At 36.6% G+C, this 16983-nt stretch overlaps 2 protein-coding genes across 2 annotated transcripts; both read right to left on the bottom strand.

Moving 5' to 3' along the window:
- Positions 1-811: 811 nt before the first annotated feature.
- On the bottom strand, positions 812-1275 carry LOC9311848. Its single transcript, XM_021024264.1, has 2 exons — positions 1024-1275; positions 812-858 (listed from the first exon to the last, which is right to left on the bottom strand). Exons 1-2 carry the CDS (start codon positions 1142-1144, stop codon positions 812-814), a joined length of 168 nt encoding a protein of 55 aa, XP_020879923.1. The 5' UTR covers positions 1145-1275.
- A 1646-nt stretch (positions 1276-2921) lies between these two features.
- LOC9311847 (putative receptor-like protein kinase At3g46340) lies at positions 2922-7520 on the bottom strand. Its single transcript, XM_002875733.2, has 13 exons — positions 7307-7520; positions 6040-6580; positions 5469-5944; positions 5245-5389; positions 5098-5169; positions 4944-5015; positions 4785-4862; positions 4520-4689; positions 4170-4420; positions 3945-4071; positions 3791-3853; positions 3463-3652; positions 2922-3349 (listed from the first exon to the last, which is right to left on the bottom strand). The coding sequence occupies exons 1-13, from the start codon at positions 7383-7385 to the stop codon at positions 2941-2943; spliced, it is 2673 nt and encodes an 890-aa protein (XP_002875779.1). The 5' UTR covers positions 7386-7520; the 3' UTR covers positions 2922-2940.
- Between the last annotated feature and the right edge of the window lie 9463 nt (positions 7521-16983).

Genomic DNA, 16983 nt, shown 5'->3' with positions numbered 1-16983 from the left:
ATTTATAGAATGAATTAACGGATACACAGCGGTTGACAAGAAACTATGTTATAAAAAACAATATTGCAATGTAACTGATCATCAAAGTTAAAAAAAAAAACCCACAGCTAATTAGGACACAACCTATAAGAAAACCTAAAGGTTACCTAAAAAAGAAAGACAAACTCTCTAGCAAAAAGAGATTAGTATTTCCAAAGATAATGGTTAGTTAATTGCGATTAGGAACCAAAGGATTACTAGAACAAAATGTTAATATTCATTGGGGAACCAATTCCTTATTGAATGTGCGCTCGCAAGATTCAAAAAAGGCGATAAAATCCATTTCCAAAACAAATGGGAAGAAGAAACTGTGAACAAAACCATTGCATTACTAAGTTTCAGAGAAAAGAAAAAGAGTATATAGAATGCTCTTCTTTGTTATTGAACATGTTTCAAATCTGAAGCATCCACTATGCCTTCTCAGCTTCTACACTTTGCATCACCTGAAATACAAAACAAGTTGAAACCTTTAGAGTTTGGCTACAAGTTTACGTATAGTCAATAATATCAAACCAAGCCAAATGTAGCAATCAAACACACAAGAACAACGAAAGAAAATCAAATAGCGATTCACATACTAGCCAATGAACAAAATAGACAGACATTTCTAGTGGTAAGACTTACATTTCTCACTACCTTAATACTAATAATCATCCATTGATAACATCCCAAGAAACCTCAAAGGCCATTTGACTACATCGATCCTAAAATGCTCTAAGATCAAATCAAGAAATTACAAATTAAAACATGAAATTTTCATTCAATTTTGGTGTTACCTTCTGTGTTGTTGAACGAACTTGGAGTTCTTCGCATCTTCCTCTGCATATATAATCACCATTTCACAAAAATTAGGGTTTTTTTCACAATCAATATTAAAATTAAGACATTGATACACAAAGAAAACCATATAAATCAGATCTGAATCCAATAAATACAGCTGAAAATTTGATTTTTATTATCGGTGAGATCCGACGACGACTTTACCAGTGAGTCCGGCGGTTAACTTGGTGATGAGAACGCCGGTGACGGCGAATCCAGTGAGGAATGGCCAACAACGTTTCCATTCTCTCTTGAAGAACACTGGCCATGGATCGAACAACCTCATTTCTCTCTCTCTGCAGATACGATTTCTTTCTCTTCTTGAGTTTTGTTGTTGTCTGGGTGATTGGTTCTTGCGTCAGAGAGTGACAAATCTGAACCAGTTTTGTATTAAAGACTCGTTTCTTTTTTTTTTGGGCTTGTAGCCCTAAATTTAGCCCAATGGGCTTTTTAATATAAACTTGATCAATCAAAAACTTGATAGCTTAAAGTTTTACAACTCTTTTCACTTTCTTTCTACCACAAGTGTAATGAAAATTAGTGAATGATCACTGAAGATTGTTGAAAATTCTAGTGACTGAAGTCGTTGGTCGCTGGGATTGGTTGTTGGTTGCTGGGATTGGTCGGGAACCAGTGAATATCAAACGAACAACATTTGATCGTAGTCGCCAACGACTACCAAACGAACAAGACTAAAATCGTTGACATGCATTAAAACATAAACAACCTTACTTTTACAGCAAAATAGAAGAACACAATTAAGGAAGAAAAGGAAAAACTTGAAACCTAGGTTAGTGTTCTTTTTTCCTCAAACAAAGTCTTTTGTATAGATAGAATTAAAACTTTGAAAATGTTTTTGATAATCCATAGTTTTACTCCCATGGTGCGCTTTTTAATACCATGGTACATATATATATATTTGATCAATCGAAACCTTGATAGCTCAAAGTTTTACTCTCTATGGTGAAAAATTAGTAATTGATTGTTGTAGAAAAATCTAGCAACTAAAAATTTTGGTTGTTGATCGCTACGATTAGTCTCTATATTTAACGACGGTCAAACGAACAATATTTAGTTGCAGTCGTTGGTTGAGTTGTTGATTTAACGACTGCAGACGAACAATGCCAAACTCGTCGTCTTGCATTAAAACATAAACAAGCTTACTTCTCCAACAAATTAGAAGAACACATGAAACGAAGAAAATGAAAAACTTGATGCTGTCTAAAAACAGAATTTTCCATAAATAGAAGCCCCATCCGACTAGGCCGATCATTCTGTCAAAAAATCAAAATGGTTTTCGAGTTATGCGCCCATCCGACTAGGTTGTGGGTTAAAGAATCAGTTCTTTCCTTATTCAGATCTCGACCAGCTTTTTTTTTTTTTTTTGTGCAATAGAAATGATAAGCTATGCATGTTTATTTCGGTTCTTTTAAACCTTTTTCGTAATTTTTTTGTTGCATTGTTTGCTTGATGACAAACAAAAGGCAACTTGTGGTTATTGATGTGTTTGTATTTTACCTGTTTTAACCCTTCGATTTTCACCATTTTCTTGGTTTCATTGCATCATTTTCTTGGTTTTGCATGCAACTTATAATTTAAATATGTTGTAAAAAATGATAATATTTAATTTTCAAATGAAATTGGCAAGAATATAACACTTTTGATGTTAAAGTTAAGTTGGAAGCACCTAGAAAGGTTAATTAGTATCTAGCATAAGTCATCTGACACAAATAAACAATTTTTTTCATTTTCTTACTAAAAGTACTCAATGATTTATGAAGTAACAAAAATATGTTTTTATCTGAAAAAAATAGTTATCCACAATCAAATAAATTATGCATAATACTAGAAATAGTTATTGTACATCAGTTGATTAAGTAGCCAAAGCTTTGCTTTTTGTTATAAAGAAGAAGTATGTAGCCTACAAATGTGGAAGGTAAATACGCAAATTTCAAACGAGAAAAAATTCCGATACATGAGATCAAAAGAGTGCTATATTTGTCCTCTCGTTTTCTTATTGACAAATTGAAGCACTCCTCTCAAAAAAAAAAACAATAACAAACAAGGCTTCTTTGCAAAATACTACCTTGCACTAGGCACAGCTTTTGCGTCAAAGCTCATGCTCATTTCAAAGGAACTATGAGAGTCTGTGTCTTGATTCTTACCTTTCATCGATTTTTCAGAAGTAAGACACTCTTTCAGTTCGATAACAACTTGGGACATGCTTGGTCTATTTTCTGAAGAAGGGTTTGCGCACAACATAGCCAATTCAAGAGCTCTCCAAACAGAACGAGAGTTGTAATCACCGTGGAGGTTAGGATCCATGATCCTAGTAATATCTCCTCTATTAAGCATAAATGCCGTCCATTCTGTTATGTGGGACTTTTTGCGGGTTTGATCAATCACACGTTGGTTTGTGATAATCTCCAATAATACAATCCCAAAACTATAGACATCACTAGTTTCCGCCAACCGACCTGTTCTGTAATATCTAGCATGGCAAGAAAAACATGGAATAAGATATATACATGTGTATAAATTTAACAGATGAAGATGAATGTGATGATAAATCTCATGATTCCAGACTGGACTAATAACACTTACTCAGGGTCAAGATATCCAGGAGTACCCGCAACAACGGTTGAAACATGGGATTCATCTCCGAGTTGGAAAGATCTTGAAAGACCAAAATCTGCAATTTTGCCTGAGAACTGCTCTCCCAACAATATGTTCGTACATTTGACATCTCTGTGCACCATTGATGGTTGGCACCCAGTATGTAAGTACTCCAATCCTGTAAATATTAGAAAAATACATTCATTACATATTGATCATCTATACATATATATTTGAATCATGGCTAATGATATAATAGGAAATATTTTGTGATGATAAAAACAAGTGATTGAGATGGGTCAAAGATTTTACAAACCTAGTGCAGCATCAGCAGCTATTCGTAATCGAGTACTCCAATTCAAAGGGCCACCGCGTTTTCCTATATTTTGAGTCATCTAAATCAGTCATCACATGAATCTTTTCTTAAAATTTAAGAAATTAAAATGTTGATGTACAATAGATTGTTTAACCTGACAAATGTTCTTTTAAGTCTCCATTGGACATGTATTCGTAGATGAGAGCCAAGTGACCTCGTTCATCACAATACCCAACAAGGTTTACCAAATTTATGTGGTGAACCCTTAATAGAAGTTCAACCTGCATACCAACAATGTAAAAATTAAGATATTGGTTCCTAAAGATAGGTCATATATTTTGTTTTGCGATTTTTTCAGAAGATTTAGAGCATTTCATACCTCTGCTTTGAAGTGTTTATAGCCTTGTGATGATGATTCAGAAAGTACTTTAACAGCTACTTGCTGTGAACCGTTTATATATCCATGATAAACGATACCAAACCCTCCTTCGCCTAGAGCTCTTTCGAACTTGTTTGTCATTTGTATAACCTCTGTATGACTAAACCTTCTTTCTTTTGTCTCGATTGATGTCTCTGACATACTAGTGTGTGTGAAGTTCGCCCGCGGCGTAATTACTGAAGGGGTATTAGCTATACAGAAAAACAAATTAGTAAGAGAATGATATCTATGACACCTTAATTAATAATATATAATATTTTTTTGATTTGATCATAAGTCTTTGGAGGTACCTTCCACATGACTTGATGTCTTTTTCTTTCTTAACACACAAACGAGAATCATCACCACTACGATTATTACCGCCACCGCTGTAGCAACCAGTGCAACAATCATCACTGGAAAATTCTTTTTTGGGGCACATGAACCAGGCAGACATTGATTTATCCCATGTCCATCAACACTGCCAAAAAAATGATCAATTGTATAGAATTATGAATGCGCATGGAAAGGGATTCTTAAATGAAATGTGTGTAGGTAGTGGATTTATTTTCTTACATTAATTTCAGTCCTTCCTTTTCTCTATTGAGAAGAGCTTGTGGAATTGAATCATTCAAATTGTTCTTGCTCAAATTTCTAGTGCAGGAGAAAAAATATTCATACATTGGTGACAGTGAACACTTGGAGTACTACGACCAAAAGTGTCAAGAAACTTACATGATCAACAATGATTTCATGTTAGCTAGAAATTCGGGGATTGCTCCAGTCAAACTATTATTTGACAAGTCCCTGAAATTTTGATATTTTGGAGATCAAAATTCATTGAAATAAGGGATTCACCTTCAAAGCAATAATGATCATATATACTTACAATTTTTCTAGGTGTGTTAGATTTTGAATTCCAGCGTCTATAGTTCCCGTTAACCCGCTTGAAGACAAGTTTCTGTTTTATAAGTCAAGATACAGAATTAAAACAAGTAGTTAGAAAAAGTACATTGTAATCTAGTTAGAAACTCACAATGAAGTGATTCTTGATGGTGTAGACTTATCCGTGCTACTACAATTTAGACCATCCCACAAAAACTGCCTAGGAACACATGGATCACCTTGCCATGACACTTTATTCACTCCATAGACGGCTCTGATGTTTTTAATAGCGATCACTGCCATAAATTTGAATAATATGTTACAATTACCATATTGTAATATACAAAACATGCAATATAGCATTTACTTACGTACCATCATTTTCATCTGATTCAGATTGTAGAAAATCTACAACCGCAAAACCTTCGACGGCGTTAAGCAGAGGTGGGTGTGTAGACTTCCCTGATTTTGTCAGCTTAACGACGCATTCTTTGTCTTCGCAAATAATTGGAGACGGAGTTTGTACCGTTTCTGATTGCAGATATAAAGGCCTATAGGAGTCGTCAAGGGATTCTCCGTTCACAGAAATTTCAAACTCTCTAGTCTCATTGGCCTTTAAGACTTGAACCTCAGCAAAGTGAAGGTAAATGTAAACTTTATCATTAGAGGAATCCGGATACTCGATATCTATCAACGGTGCACTCGCATTCACCGGTGTTGCAGCGGTTTTGAGAGCATCCTGAGGAAGACGGAAACTATTGGAAGTGTTCACTGTAAGACTAGTGGATATCTGCTTCCAGTCTGTCTCAGTGTATGAATTCCATATTCTATCATAGACATCCACAGGGTACCTATCCATTGTCACAATCTTTAATTTATTAGCCAAATATCACAATGAATGGGTAAAAATGTTTTAGATCCTTTTAACTAAAAAAGACTAGCTCACCTTAGATAGTCTTCTGAATCCGTTAAATAATACCGCGAAAACATCTTCAACGGACCAGATGTGGTGATGTAACTATCATTTGGCAGAGGTCTTATCTCGAAGGTCGATATAAATGGTGTAGTATCGTCTGTCTTAACAAGACATAGATCTAAAATGTTTGATTTAGGGATGTAATTGATTTCCTCCCTTGTACCGTTTACATATTTTCCAATGTCTATTGTTGCCCAGAAGTTAGGGCCTATGTACAAGTCAAACTTAGGATAAATGTTAAGACTATCATAATTCCCATATATTGCTCTAGCTCTGATTAGATAGTTGGTTCCTTGCATCACCGTAATATTATAACAGTTGCGTATTCCGTCTGGAAAGTATCTGACCGTCATCTGGGGCTTTAGGTAATTTGCTTCAAGATTTCTCTGAATCCTACCAATTTTTCCAGTTTGGATAAAGTTTGAATCTGATGTGTACTGTAATCCAGTTGCAGATTCGGTATAAGGAGACGGTTCGTTCGGAGATAACCCGCAATCCAAACTGATAAACCCTGTTTTAAGATAAAACCACATTCATCAAAAGAAAGAACTATGGACAGTTTTACACAATAATCCCTGATATAGTAAAGAAGCTAAAAACAAATATCTGAGTGGGTAGCTATATATCAAAGTTTAATGTGATCCAGTTTTGAACAATAGTTTTAGATGTGGTAAAACTATATCTGTAACCATACCACAAAGATATATAACGTGCAATCTCAAAATTTCCTAATCATTTACTTATTATAGTTGATCAAATACCACGAACAACAATTTTTATTATGCATATAATGTAGTATATGCATACGTACGATGCAGGTAGGACGGATACAAAAGTTTCAACATGTGATAGTAAATCTATATCTAAACAAGTTTTGGAAAATTGTCGACAAAATGACTTATGCAACTAGTATATAAACCACAATATCAAATTTCTCTAATTTTTCAAGATACTATGCCTGAGGGACAACACCTAGTTCTTGGTATTTTCTAAGTGCTATTTATATAACTTGTAAAGAGCTTTTTCATGGGTCAAGATACATTTACTTCCAGAGCGTAAAACCCGACCATAGCCTATATGATCCTAGAAACGTTTTCAATTATGCTAAATCCATCGGTGTTAAATTCCGTATTTTTTCTTATTAAGATGATCATAGGAATGCCAAAAGAGACAAGTTTAATCTTCTAGGGAAAAAAAAACGCTACCTATTATAACAAGAAAATGTAGAGACATATACCTTCATCCTGAGCTTGAACAAAGTGAATTATAGCAAAAGTTACAACTGCGACCAACAAAATCCCATGGAAACTATCCATAGTCTCTTAATTTCCCAACAAATTTCAGAAAGTCACAGCCTCCAAGTTCTGAACGATAAGTGAAGTTTATAAGCGATGAGGCCGGGCACGAAATTACTCTGGCCATTTCAAGCAAAAGACCCTAACGAGTACCAAGTCAATCCTCTGAAAACGTGAATACATGTCTTAGTTTCCAACCAAAAAAAAATGCAAGTGACGAAATGAATTATACACATTAGTATAATACGTAGTAGGAAATATTTTTTGCTATTTGTTACTAGTGTCTTTTGGTCAGAAAAAATTCAACTTGTCTAAATCAATTAAAAGAAAATATCATTAATGGAGAATTAATTATAGGTTTAATGGCAGAGAGAGGGAGAGATGGCTTTCAAGTGGTCGTTGACTTTGATTGTTCAATCTTGTATAAATTTGTTAAGTGGTCGTTAGATGCTTGAAATAAAAAAGTCCAATTAAAATTGGTTTCACTGGGTTTTTTTGTGTGTAATGTAATGTTAAATTATATTTGATTTAAACTAGTGTTTCATTTATTTGAAAAATGGCTGAAAAATTTAAACTATGGAAAAGTCACATTTGATTTAACCATGGGTTTGAATCCAAAATTGGCAGGCTTCCTCGTACTACCTATCTTCCGTTTCACTTTGGTTTAAGTTATATATTTTAATATACTAAATTAATATCAAATCTATACCATGGATTTGGGTGTGTGTAGACTATTTGGGTTTAGTTTACACTTTACAGCGATATAAGGCTCGATCGGTTTGAAGTTTTCTTCGGTCTAATCTAATCGTCTTTAAAAAAATCATAATACCACGCAACTAATTAAACTGATTCAAGAACACCCCTACTTGTTTAATTTCATCATCTTGACATGTTTGAGCATCGTATATCCAAGTCTATGTCACCCCAAAGTCAACTCCCTCTTAACGTTTCTTTATGCGTAATGGTGGTAAATATAAAACCCAAAATATTTCACGGATTGACAAGTTCTTTGGAAAAAAGTCTAATTAAGCAAATTGACTTATTATGAATAATCAAGAATTAACAAATCAATTTTATTGCGCCAATCAAAATCTCTACTCAAGGTACTGATAAGACCTGGTCGTATGCGCACGAACGACATGCATGAAGACTTTTCACGTACTTTTTGAAGATGCAGATTCTGAAGGAGTTCCTGAATTAAGTCAAGATACCTCACGAAGTAACTCAAGAGAACAAATCAACATGAACAAGATTAAGGAAATATGCAGAATCTTGTTATGGCGGTTTGAAGAGAAGACTAGAAGCTTGGAGAAGATTCTAGAAGACTGAAGAGTTTCCTTTTGCAAGAAGAAAAGGAAAACATGAAGACAAAGGACAATTTCCTATTCCATAAAGAAAAAGAAAATTGTCCATTCCAATTAGTTTTAGAATTGGAAATCGACCTGTTGTATGGTCTCAACCTATTTAATATAAATAGGAGTGCTAAGGCTTGCAGAAAGCTCAACACAATCACGAGAGAGAATTTCTAGCTGTTAAATCTTAGTTTGAGAGAAATAGAGAACTAGAGGCTTAAAGAGAGCTAAGGGTTTTAGGGAGAGTTATTGTTCTTAATCGGTCTGTGATTAAAGAACAAGACTTAGTGAGAATAGAAAATAGTGTTAAAGGAGAAACCTTGTAAACATATTTTCTATTAATCGAAAGAGTTTTTGAGAAATCCTGAGTTACATCGTGAACTAATTCAAAACTTAGTGGCTCTTGCATTTACAATTGGTATCAGAGCGGTCGCTTGTGAAGATTACATACAGGTGAGATCTTGTGGAAAAGATGGAGAGCTATCAAGAACTGGTTAAAAACGTGAAGGTTGTTCTAGACGATTGTAACTATGGTTTTTGGAAGTCAAGAATCAAATCTGTGATAAGAGGGATAGATGTGTTAGCTTGGAAAGCTGTCTTGGAAGAATGGGAAGAACCACAAATTAAGAATGAAGATGGAAGTTTCACAGCCAAACCCGAGTCAGACTGGACTGAAGATGAGAAGAAAAAGTCTAAATTTAATGCTAGAGCTCTCACAGCTATTCACTGCAGTGTTGGAAGGAAACAATTTGACTTAATTCAGGGTTGTGAAACGGCTAAAGAAGATTGGGACATCTTACAGATTCACTATGAAGGAACAGCTAAAGTTCAGACATCAAGGAAAGATATGCTGGCCTCTAGATTTGAAAATCTGAAGATGGAAGAGAATGAATCAATTTCGGATTTTAGCTCCAAATTAAGCTCACTAGCTCAAGAAGCATCAACTCTTGGAAAGAAGTACAAAGACAAGAAATTGGTTAAGAAGTTCCTGAGGTGTCTACCATCAAAGTTTTTGGCATACAAAACTGCTTTAACAGTATCAAATAACACGGATACACTTAGTTTTGCAGAAGTGGTGGGAATGCTTCAAGCACATGAGTTAGAATTAGGAGGAACTACGAAACCTAAAGGTCTAGCATTAACTTCTTGCGAAAACAAATCTCAATCAGAAGAAGAAGATCCATTGAGCTTGTTGGTAAGAAGATTTTATCGTGTTTTAAGAAGGGCAGAACAAGGACAAGGACAGAAGAAGTTTGGATCATTCAAAAAGAATTCTGACGACACCAAACCATCAAAGAAAGCTGACATGCAATGTCATGAATGTAAGGGGTATGGACACTTTATTCGTGAATGTCCAACAGTCAAGAAACGAGAAACTAAATGCACAACATGCAAAGGAATGGGACATGCTCAAGATGAATGTATCGGTAGTCAAAAAGAGAAATCAATGGTTGGTATTAAAGAAGAATCTGAGGAAGAGAGTAAAGAAGAAGAAATCTTAAATTATGTAGCATTGATAGGCATCACTGAGTTTGTTGAAGGTGAAGAAGAAACTGACTCTGAATCAGATGAAGAACAACAAGTGGATTTTGTTGAAAGTTACAAAGAGGTGAGAGAAACTTTGATTAAACTTGGAACAGAAAATCAAGACTTGCTGAAAGAAAAGATACGTCTTGAATCACTTGTTGAACTATTACAGAATCAACTAGAAGATGAAAAGAAGATTAGCAAAGAAAGCTTGAGTTTGATGAAAGAAAAACTAAGCTTGTCTGTTAAAGCTGATAATTTGGAGAAAGAATTGATCGCTGAAAGGAAGATATCTGCAGGACTACAAACAGAACTTAATCAACAACATCGGAAGATTCACATGTTTGCTGGAACAAAACAACTAGATCAGATTCTGAGTTATGGAAGGACAGAAAAAACAAACAGAGGACTAGGGTACACTGGTCGTGTAGAATCAAGCACAGGACAAATCAAGTTTGTGTCTAGAGGAATATCTCATCATACACAAGATGAATCAATAAAAAGTGTTTTCAAAGGCATCAGATGCTATTTCTGTGGAAAGAATGGGCACATAAAGATTCATTGTTACAAGTATTGGGAGAAGGTGGGAAAACTCAGGTATCAAAGGAAGTTTTCATGGAATGGGTATAAACGTCAAATCTGGGTAAAGAAAATTGATCTATATCCAACAGTAGTCAGAAGTACTGCTGAAAGAGATACAGGAAGTAGAGCAGGACTTGGTTTTAGATGCAACATGGTATTAGTCACAGAGGAATGCGAGAAAAAGAGTCCTTGGTACTTTGATAGTGGGTGTTCTCGCCACATGACAGGCACAAAAGATTACTTACAAGACGTCAAGAAAATCAAAGGAGGTAAAGTAACCTTTGGTGATGGAGGTCATGGAGACATACAAGGTAAAGGAAAAACTAGTAATGCAGAGCTACCTCAGCTGATGAATGTCTATCTTGTTCGTGGATTACAGGCTAATCTTATTAGTGTGAGTCAGTTATGTGACGAAGGTCTAGAAGTTACTTTCACTAAAGTAGATTGCAAAGCGTTTGATGAAGCCGGTGACATTGTTCTAGGAGGTAAGAGAACAGGAAACAATTGTTACATGTGGGAAAATCGTACAACCAACTGTTTCTCTGCACGAGACAACCTTAATCTATGGCATCAACGTCTAGGTCACATGAATACAAAAAATCTGGCTACTTTGGTTGACAAAGAAATTATCCGAGGAGTTCCTAAGCTTAAAGTTGAAGATAAGATGATATGTGGTCCATGTAATCAAGGGAAACAAGTCAAAGTACAGCACAAGAAAGTTCCAGATGTTCAGACTAAGTCAGCACTTGATTTGGTACATATGGATTTAATGGGGCCAATGCAAATTGAAAGCTTAGCTGGGAAGAAGCATGTGTTTGTATTGGTGGACGATTTTTCTAGATATACATGGGTGAGATTCATTCGGGAGAAGTCAGACACAGCAGATAGTTTCAGGATATGGGCTCTTCAGCTTATTAATGAGAGAGGAGGTATTAAAAGAATAAGAAGTGATCATGGTGGAGAATTTCAAAATGAGTCCATGAAAGATTATTGTGAAAATCATGGAATTGCTCATCAGTTTTCAGCTCCAAGAACACCTCAACAAAATGGAGTTGTAGAAAGGAAGAATAGAACTCTTCAAGAGATGGCTAGAGCAATGATGCATGGAAATCAGGTTCCACAGAGGTTTTGGGCAGAAGCAATAAATGCATCATGCTACATCATCAATAGGGTCTATGTGAGAAGAGATTCGATGAAGACTCCATATGAATTATAGAAAGGAAAGACTCCTAATCTGAGCTACTTTCATGTGTTTGGATGCAGATGTTATATACTGAACGACAAAGACTACCTTGGAAAGTTTGACTCCAAAAGTGATGAAGGCATGTTTCTGGGTTACTCAGAGACTAGTACAGCATTCAGAATCTACAACAAAAGAACGTGTGCTATTATGGAATCAGTTAATGTTGTATTTGATGATCATTATGTGTTAAAATTCAGTGAAGAACTTGAAGAAAGTGACACAGAACCGGACGAGATAACAAATAAAGAGGATAAAGAAGAATTGGATGGTTCATCGGTAGAACAAGAGGAAAGTCACAAAGAAGCTCAGAAAATTCAGGTACACAAAAATCATTCATCATCAGACATCATTGGAGATCTCCAGGATACAATGGAAAACCAGAGGTGTAAAGCTTGATTTCAAAAAGATGACAAGTAATTTTGCAGAATGGGAAACTTTGCAGTTTCAATGCTTTGTTTCATCCGTTGAACCAAAGAATCATGTTGAAGCACTTGAAGATAATTTCTGGATCATTGCTATGCAGGAAGAGCTAGAACAGTTCGAAAGAAATGAAGTTTGGGAATTGGTTAAACGACCTGCGGATACAAATGTTATAGGAACCAAATGGATTTTTAAAAACAAGAGTGATGAAAAAGGAGTAGTTGTTAGAAATAAAGCAAGACTGGTGGCACAAGGGTATAATCAAATCGAAGGTGTTGACTTTGAAGAAACGTTTGCTCCAGTAGCAAGACTTGAATCAATCAGACTTTTCTTGGGAATGACTTGTATTCTTAACTTCACGGTTCATCAAATGGATGTTAAAAGTGCTTTTCTAAATGGTATTCTACAAGAAGAAGTGTATGTTGAGCAACCTAAAGGATTTAAAGATATGATGAAACCTAAGTATGTTTTCAAGTTAAAGAAGGCTCTATATGGACTCAAATAAGCGCCTAGAGCATGGTATGAAAGGCTGACTAACTTTCTGCTTGAGAAAGGTTACAATAGAGGAAGTGTTGATAAAACTTTGTTTATTCTTGAAGAAAACAAAGAGATCATGATGGTGCAGATTTATGTTGATGACATTATTTTCGGAAGCACTTCTCAGAAGTTGGTGGATCAGTTTATAGAGAACATGACAAGAGAGTTTGAGATGAGCTTGGTTGGTGAATTGAAGTATTTCTTGGGTTTGCAGATAGTTCAATCAGATGAAGGAATCTACATCTCTCAGAGTACTTATGCTAAGAAGATTTTGAAGAAGTTTCAGATGGATAAATGCAAGGAAGCTAAAAAATGTTCCGTATTCGATGTTTACGTGGCCTGGTTTGAGTTTTCTTGCAAGTCCTGTGGGTGAACCGAAGAGGCTGCATCCGGACACGGAGCTGGTTACAAGTTTTGATGAAGCAAAGATCTTTGTTGAAGCTGACTTGTCAAAAGAGCTACCAAAGATTTACTATTTCCAAGTCAGAGGAGAAGAAATATGCGTTGAATATGAATACCCTTGGCTACCTCAAAGGTGTGGGTTTTGCAAGAAGTGGGGTCACCCAGATGATGGTTGTATGGCTAAAATTGGTCGAGTTGGATCCCCTAGAGCTTCTGGATCCCCGGTGCCTAGTTCGGAGCTGCAAACGGACGCTTTGAATGTAGCAGTCAATGCTACAACAACAGTCAATGCTACAACAGCAGTCACAACAGAAGTTAATGCTATAACAGCAGTCAATGCTACAACAGCAGTCACTTCAAATGTTGTTGTTGAGCAAACTGCAAGGGAGACAAAGAACACAGGTGGAGAAGAGATCACACGGGTGGAGGGAGACAAAGAACACGTTGCGGACTCAACGGTCGGCGAGGCTGTGGAAACAAGATCCCCTGTTTCACAAGGGTTGAAGGAATTCGATCAAATTCAAGAAGGAAAATGGCAAGATGTTCCTAACTCAGGAGGAAAAAGCTCAAAAGCGTCGGGTAAAAGTTTGGTTTATGGTCAAGTTCGTATAATTTCTCCTACCCGGTTTGATATCTTGAGGGATAACCAAGAGGAAGGTGAAATTCTTCAAGAAATAAATTCTGAAAAGTCAGGAAAAGTTGCAAGTATGGTCGTTGAAAAAATGGAGGCTGCAGTGACAACTCAGAAAAATTCATTAAGTCAAGATTCAACGGGTTTGCGGGTGCAGCTACCTCGCGATTCAAAAAACTCTCACAAGTTTCTATCTGAAAATTCTCAAAAAGCAAGGGCTACGGTCTCAAGCAATCTCAGAAGAAAGAATTCCAAAGCCAAACATTAATGTCAGGTTTCTTTTGGAATATTCGAGGTCTCAATAAGCCTAAAAAGCAACGTGTTGTTAGAGAGTGGATTCAGAAGAATTCTTTTCAATTTGGATGTTTACTTGAAACAAAAATTAAAGAAAACAGAGCTGTTGTTGTGAAGGAGAGAACGTTTGGAGATTGGAGGTTTGAGAGCAATTATGAATTCAGTAGATTGGGAAGAGTATGGGTGACATGGTGTAAAGACACTAAATTGCAAGTTGTGTTTAAAAGTGGGCAAATGATTACTTGCAATATCAAGTTGCACGGAGTAGAAGAGGAGTTTTGGTGTTCATTCATATATGCTTTTAATACACCAGAGGAGAGACAGGAGCTATGGAGAGATATTCAACAGCAACACGACCTTGCAGTGATCCGAGGCAAGCCATGGTCTGTATTGGGTGATTTTAATGAGACGTTAGACATTGAGGAGCATTCAAATTCTGCTATTAACCCCATGGTTTCGTCGGGGATGAGGGATTTTCAAGAAGTTGTACGGTACTGCTCTTTTTTAAACATGAGAACTCACGGTCCTATCTTTACTTGGTCCAATAGACAAGAGAATGGAATCATTTGTAAGAAGCTTGACAGAGTGCTACACAACGATACATGGCTTAGAGAGTTTCCACATGCTTATTGTGTAATGGAGGCTGGGGGGTGTTCGGACCATCTCCGGGGTAAGTTTTTCTTGGATTCCGGAATTCAGAAACCGAAAGGGCCATTCCGGTTCTCAAATGTAATTGCGTCTCAACCGGAGTTTCTTGTTCAAGTGGAGGATTATTGGAGAGATTCTCAAGCTTTGTTTCATTCTACTTCAGCATTGTTTCGCTTCTCAAAGAAACTAAAGTTTCTCAAACCAATTCTACGGGATCTAAGTCGTAACACTCTGTCAGACATTTCACAAAAAACTGCAGAAGCTTTTGAAGAGCTACGTGTGCGGCAGTTGAGCACCCTATCAAACCCATCACCGTTAGAAGTTGCCGCCGAGTCCTCTGCTGTGGAAAGATGGGAGAAACTAGCGGGTCTAGAGGAGGGTTTTCTTAAACAAAAATCTAAATTGCATTGGCTAAATGTAGGGGATAAGAACAACAAGACGTTCTACAATGCTATAGAGGAAAGAAATGCTCAAAACTCTATTCATGAGATTTCTGATCCAAATGGCAATTGTCTAAATCATATGGAGGATATAAAGGCAGAAGGTGTCCGTTTTTTCTCGGAATTATTGACACACATGCCCTCGGATTTTATTGGTATGGAGATTGATGCTCTTCGGGAGCTGCTTCCTTTTCGTTGCTCTCTTGAACAGAGAGAGAAGTTGCTAGGGGAAGTCACAGAGGATGAAGTGAAGAGGGTGTTATTCTCTATGCCTACAAACAAATCACCGGAACCTGATGGTTACACTGTGGAGTTTTTCAAGGCAGCCTGGACGATTGTTGGCAGTGACTTTACAATTGCGATTCAATCTTTTTTCAAGTTTGGATTCTTACCTAAAGGAGTGAATGCTACGATCCTAGCACTTATTCCTAAGACGATCGACGCAAGAGTGATGAAAGACTATAGGCCAATTTCATGCTGCAATGTGGTGTATAAGGCCATCTCAAAAATTTTGGCAAATAGGTTGAAGTCAATCCTCCCCAATTTCATTGCTCCTAACCAGTCTGCGTTTATTGAAGATAGACTCTTGATGGAAAATTTACTCCTTGCCACAGAGTTGGTGAAAGACTATCATAAGGTAGGAGTCTCTCCTCGTTGTGCGATGAAGATAGACATTTCGAAGGCGTTTGATTCAGTACAATGGTCTTTCTTGTTGAATGTGCTTGCTGCGATGGATTTCCCGGACATATTTATTCATTGGATTCACCTATGTATATCAACGGCTTCTTTTTCGGTTCAAATTAATGGTGAGTTGGCTGGTTTTTTCAATAGCGGAAGAGGGTTAAGGCAGGGCTGCTCTCTCTCTCCATATCTCTTTGTCATATGTATGAATGTCTTATCATCTCTACTTGACAAAGCTGCGGTGGCTAAGACGTTAGGATTTCATCCTCGCTGCAAAAACATGAAACTTACACATCTTTGTTTTGCGGACGATATAATGGTTTTTACGGATGGAAAAGCAGCTTCCATGGAAGGAATTCTTGCAGTGTTCAAGGAGTTTCAAAAAATCTCAGGTTTGAGTATAAGTCTGGAGAAATCAACTCTGTTTTTGGCCGGTATTTCTGGGACTAACAGAGAGGACATACTAGCTCGTTTTCCTTTTGATTCAGGAGCTTTACCAGTTCGCTACTTGGGACTGCCTCTGATGACTAAGAGGATGACACTTTCTGACTGTCTTCCGTTACTTGAAAAAATCAGAGCACGTATCAACTCATGGAAGAATAAATTTTTGTCGTTTGCGGGGAGATTGCAGTTATTACGCTCAGTGATCGCAAGTCTAACAAACTTCTGGATCGCTGCATTCCGATTGCCTTCTGCTTGTGTCAAAGAGCTCGAAAAAATTTGTGCTGCATTTTTGTGGTCTGGTCCGTCTCTTAACTCTCGGAAAAATAAGGTTATGTGGAAGGATGTTTGTAAGCCAAAGGATGAAGGTGGTTTGGGGCTAAAATCTGTTGTTGAGATGAATAAGGTCAGTTGTTTTAAG

Source organism: Arabidopsis lyrata (genome assembly GCF_000004255.2).
Source record: "Arabidopsis lyrata subsp. lyrata unplaced genomic scaffold ARALYscaffold_5, whole genome shotgun sequence".
NCBI lineage: Eukaryota > Viridiplantae > Streptophyta > Magnoliopsida > Brassicales > Brassicaceae > Arabidopsis > Arabidopsis lyrata.
This window is presented reverse-complemented; position numbering and strand designations above follow the sequence as displayed.

Coding starts and splice junctions, on each gene's coding strand:
- LOC9311847 (XM_002875733.2), bottom strand. CDS start 7,385: ATGGATAGTTTCCATGGGATTTTGTTGGTCGCAGTTGTAACTTTTGCT. Junction 6,581..7,306: donor TGTTCAAGCTCAGGATGAAG/GTATATGTCTCT, acceptor ATCTTAAAACAG/GGTTTATCAGTTTGGATTGC. Junction 3,350..3,462: donor CCTGGATATCTTGACCCTGA/GTAAGTGTTATT, acceptor TTGCCATGCTAG/ATATTACAGAACAGGTCGGT.
- LOC9311848 (XM_021024264.1), bottom strand. CDS start 1,144: ATGAGGTTGTTCGATCCATGGCCAGTGTTCTTCAAGAGAGAATGGAAA. Junction 859..1,023: donor GTTAACCGCCGGACTCACTG/GTAAAGTCGTCG, acceptor TTATATATGCAG/AGGAAGATGCGAAGAACTCC.